This window comes from Symphodus melops (assembly GCF_947650265.1).
Source record: "Symphodus melops genome assembly, chromosome: 14".
NCBI lineage: Eukaryota > Metazoa > Chordata > Actinopteri > Labriformes > Labridae > Symphodus > Symphodus melops.
Window position 1 is genome coordinate 7590659 of NC_136704.1, and position 5292 is coordinate 7595950.

Here is a 5292-nt window from a genome sequence, read left to right on the forward strand (position 1 = left end):
TTACTGACATTTACAACAAATGTTACTCAAACTACAGAAAGCACTCCTCTTTTGGGGTGTAAATCTAGAGACTATAGTTCTTTTACGTTTCCTTCTTTTGACAACATTTTGGTCCGAGTCACCCATTTTTTGACTTCTTATTTCCATTTGTATTACTCAGTAATGGATGTTATTAAAAATGTTATAAAGTAGATTGCTAACCCCATGACATACTTAGTGAAGCTAAAGTTACTGATTTGAAAACAATTCTCAAGTACAAGTACACGAAAAGTTACCCAATTACAGTAACGTTATTACAATGTAATTTGTTAAGTCCCACAAATGCCAAAAATAAATCATGTTTTCCCATTGTTATATGTTCCCCTTTATCACTTCCATGTTATTAATTCCTAAAATTCCTCTTAAGGAGAGGGAAGGCTTTTCAGTGGAGCTGCAAACCAGGATGGACTTATTTTCATGTTTTTCAGCACCCGCAATTTATTAAACAGAAATGACAAACAAAATGACATGTTTTGAATTCAATTGAAGTATGTATATACTGTATTTTCGACAGTGATGTTCATCTAACAAAGATCATAAATTACGCTTAAAGACTACAACAAAACAGTAGCAACTGAGCCTCATCACATTTCACTGACTTCCCTTACAATGACTCATAAAGTAATGAGGCGATCTTGTTTCGTTGCCTCAACACATCTTTCCTCATGTCTCATCCTTGCATCGTTGGTTCAATAGCAGGGACAAAGACAATAAAGGGAGGGAAAGGAATCAACGATATCCAAACTGAGGAATAAGAAAAGGCCATAGAATTTATCTTTAGTTTATTATTTTAGTTATAATTTTATATTTTAAAATGACTTCCAACGTAGGTTCCAACTTACAACCTACAGTTGTCTGATCTTTTTTAAAAATAAAATATAAACTAATACAAACTGCTTTTGTTAAAAGCTGTCTAGTTTATAAAAAAAGTAAAAAATAATAATTTTAAAAAAGGTAGGCTATCAATGGATTTCACTCAAAAAAAGAAAACTTTTTTTTTCTTTAAGAAAGCATAAAATATAGTGCCTATTAAATAGCCTACCCTCATACTGAGCATATAACTCATAGCCTACCACCTTATGGATGGCATATGTTCATTTAGAGGGTTAGGGCTAATTAAAATAACCTTTTTTTTAGTGAAGGCTATTGTAGCCTACCAGTGAAAACACATTCACATCGAGGACACTTTGTATGCATTCTTAAATAAAAGATGTAAATAAATATAATACAGCTCAGTTATGCAAGATGGTGATTATTTCAGTTAGTAGCCTAATTCTGCCACTATTCCTGGAACAGAAGGCTGGACTTTTATCCTGCCTGACAGGTAGCCTAAGCATCTCCGATCTTAATCAGTGTAAGACATCAGGATATAGGAGGGATATTTGTTATGTTCCCTGTGATGATAGGCCTCAGCCCACAAAAAAACTGAAAAGAACTTTAAAGCTATTTTTCATGTTCTGCAGACAGTGCAGTCCGACGAAACACCACCGATTCAGCTTCAAAATGAAGCTGAATCTACAAATGTGTCCCTTTGCCCTACTGAAATAAAAGGGCACAGGCATGTAGCAGAACCGTTTGGCATATTCGGGACTCAGTGAAACTCGAACACGTTTCACTGAGCCCCATCCTCCTGCAACCATGAAGTGAAACGAGTTGAACCATCAAAATGTACCCGTTGACCTCAACAGAAAGCAATACATACTCCACAACACTAAGTGGCGGTGTGACCGACACTTAGCGAGCTCGTGCATGTGTGCGAACGTGTTGGAAAACTTTGAAGAAGTAGGTCTGTCAGTAGACTTCTTACTGCATGGAGTATAGCGACCACGCACAATGCCTTCTCCTATCCCCATTTCACGCTTCCTGCCAAAAGACATCTATCCCTCTCTGGATTTTGGGATCTGCAGCAGCCCGCTAACTAAACACTCCCACGGTTCTACATTACAAGTCCCCACACACCGGCACCACGGAAAAGCTGGTAGTCGGCTCTGGTCCTCTGTGATCCACTGGAAAGAGTTGCGCTCCGCACAGCCTGTGGGTTCCGGAGGTTTCGGTTCCGTCTACAGGGTGGAGTACCTCGGGGAAACTGTTGCGCTTAAGAAAGTGAAGAAGTGCACGAAGAACAAGTTGGCGTCCCGGCAAAGCTTCTGGGCCGAGTTGAATGCTGCACACCTGCGGCACAGAAACATCGTTCGCGTCATCGCTGCGACCACATGCGTACCGGATGATTTTGGAGACGATGGCAACATTGGGACGATACTGATGGAGTTTGTAGGGGACAGAAATCTGCAGCAGATCATTTACGGGTGTGCTGAACCGCTGAAGGAGGACCGGTGGCTCAGGTACTCCACTGACATCGTACATGGTTTGCAGTTCCTTCACTCTCACAGCGTTGTTCATCTGGACATAAAACCAGCTAATGTGTTAATTTCCAGTAAGGACGTCTGCAAAATTGCCGATTTCGGCTGTTCATTAAAACTGGACAGTGGATGTGAGGTCAGCATTATCAGCCCTCAGCTGAGCCACGTAGGCGGCACGTACACGCACAGAGCCCCAGAACTGCTGAGAGGTGAGACGGTGTCTCCCAAAGCAGATATTTTCTCTTTCGGGATCACCTTGTGGCAGCTGATCACAAGAGAACAGCCTTACAACGGCGAAAGGCAGCACGTGCTCTACGCGGTTGTGGCGCACAACTTGAGGCCATCGATTCACACCAATCCTGTATTTCAGTCGGAGCTCGGGCAGCTGTGCCAGTCCCTGCTGAGCCAGTGCTGGAACGCAGATGGCACCTGCAGACCTACTGCGAAGGAGTTGCTGCCTCACTTGGAGCAGCTGCGCTCCCAAATATAACTATTTTATTTCTTGTGCAATATTTGACGACAGCTGTGGGTTTCATAAAATGAGAAGTTTGAGGACCATTTCAGTATCGCTCTCCTGCTGTCATTTTGAAGCAGTGTTTTCATGGCTTGTGACTCTTTTTTACCTGCAAAAGGACTTGAACTCCCATGCCACCTTGTAAATGAATCATATTTTAATTCGGAATGAGTAGGCGAGAATCTTATGGCAGGCTCTAAGATGTTTGGAAAATGATTTCTAGTTTGCTCCACCTGCAGATGCAATTTGTCTCTGCAAAATAGCTCCAATAAATTGCATGTGCAGCCCATATTGTTAAGCACCCACTTGTGTGGCTCCCAATGATAAAACGGTGACGCCTCACAGTTGGAGTTTCATTGTATCACCAAGAATTGGGTCTTTAAAATCTTCCTGAGGGAACTGAAACCATGCCATACTTTAAGAAAATCCTGATTTATTCTGGGTTTTTTTTGTTTTTAAATCTATAAAAGTCAACCCTTTTGATGGCTAATTCAAATTATTCTTAGACGTTAACTATGGGAATTGTTACTCACTTTGTCTAAACAATTTGAACTGTGGAATTTAAGATTGTTTGAAATTCAGTTGTAATTGTCATGAATCAATTATTGTATGAGATGGTATGTTTTCATTAAAATTATTTTATACTTAACTTTTATCAAAGCTTCTCGTCTTTGTATCATATTGATTGGTCAGCCATTTTTCACAAAAGCTTTGGGCTTTTTCCATAGAAGCAGTTTCATTATAGCCAAAGCAAGTGTTTAACTTATTAGATTGACTAAGTTCCTTTGTCTTCAGACCCACTTTTGTAGTGAGTCAAAGTGAAGAACCATCTTAAGACTATTTTTTTATGGTTGTGATGGAATGACATTTTAGACTGAAACATTTTCTTATGCAACACAAAGTGCTTCACAAAATATCGATGCACACAAATTAGCTTTCATCAACAGACAGGAGAGGTCACTGTTTCTTCATATACCAAAATACAACAGTGGATTATTTGAATTCAGAATCAATGGTACTTATGTTTGAGTAATAGGCAGCACATTTGATAGTTTTACTGCATAATAGGGTACAACATAAGTACAGATATGCATTTACAAAACTAAAGAAACAATATTTATCTGTTAGAATGGTGCTAGTTTCTTCACTGCAGCCATGTCGAGGCGGGACTTCTTTCATGGGAGTGCAAGGAAACATCTATGACATGGTATATCGCCTGGTAACATAGGACATGCTTTGTATACTTTGATGCAAGCTGAGAAGAAAGCCAGAGGCTTGAGAAATTCTTCAATAATGATCAACTGCAGAAAATATTACATATTTCATCATTTCCTGTTACAGTTACATTATTGCTGCATGGTGACACAATGAAAAGAAAGAAAATTTTATTTTTGGTTTTCATGGAGGGGCAGTTATTAGGAAACAGCTGAATGTTTAGACCTGCATGTAATCAAACTTTACAGTTAAATGTATATACATTAGTATTTTATTCTTATTGTGAATGATTTAAAGCATTATAAAATGCATTGCAAGGTTGGTGATAAAATGTTTGTGGAAACTGTATGACAAAAATGTGCGTTTTTCTGCTAGTTTAAAATACAAGTAGAGCCAATTATTTCACTGCAGATGCAGACTGACCAGCTTTAAAGCTAGGGATGTACACTTTGCAGCACCCCCTAGTGACAGAATACCAAAGATCTGGGCAGTTAACCTTAATCCAACATCTGAACACCTTCACTAAATTTGAGCATTTAAGTAAAGACCATAACATTTTACAAAATATTTTTAAAATCCAATAAGTAATTTTCCTTGATAACTTCAGTTCCATTGAAACTATCTGTCAGTTTCTGGGACCAAAATAATTGTAGGTACCTATGAGAAGACAAAAAATAAAAATAAATTAACTTCCAATAATGACTCGTAAGTTATGTGCTCAAAAGTTAGACAAGAACAAGCGTGCATAACATAACTTGCAGCAACAAGATAATTAAATTGTGCACGCTATATATATTTTATTATTTTTTTGGGGGGGGGGGAGGGGGGGGACTTCAGGGTCTCCATATAAAGAAAAGCCTTTCCCCTTTGGACCGGGGGACCTACATGAGAGATTTGGATAAAATGTGCATAGAAGGCATATATAATCTTTGGACAGAAACACTGGACTCTTAAATACTGTAATACAACACAGTACAGTCTTCTTAACCCATATCTCTTACAGTTCATTGTGTCAGTTTCAAAACACATGTCTGCTTCAAAAAAACTGTAGTCCTTCTCTTCCTTAACATTACCACGCCATCAACAGGGTTATTCCCTAGACTTGACAAACATCCTCTAGAGACAAAGAAGACAATTCAAATATTTTCACAGGCAAGGTAGAAC

At 38.9% G+C, this 5292-nt stretch overlaps 2 protein-coding genes across 2 annotated transcripts in view; both read left to right on the forward strand.

Moving 5' to 3' along the window:
* Positions 1–5292, forward strand: part of palmdb (palmdelphin b) — a 196376-nt gene that overhangs the window by 183473 nt on the left and 7611 nt on the right. The window lies entirely within an intron of this gene.
* Positions 1772–2996, forward strand: mos (v-mos Moloney murine sarcoma viral oncogene homolog). Its single transcript, XM_079361634.1, has one exon. It carries the CDS (start codon positions 1873–1875, stop codon positions 2887–2889), a length of 1017 nt encoding a protein of 338 aa, XP_079217760.1. The 5' UTR covers positions 1772–1872; the 3' UTR covers positions 2890–2996.

Excerpts from the sequence above, each read along its gene's own strand:
- mos (XM_079361634.1), top strand. The coding sequence starts at position 1,873 with ATGCCTTCTCCTATCCCCATTTCACGCTTCCTGCCAAAAGACATCTAT.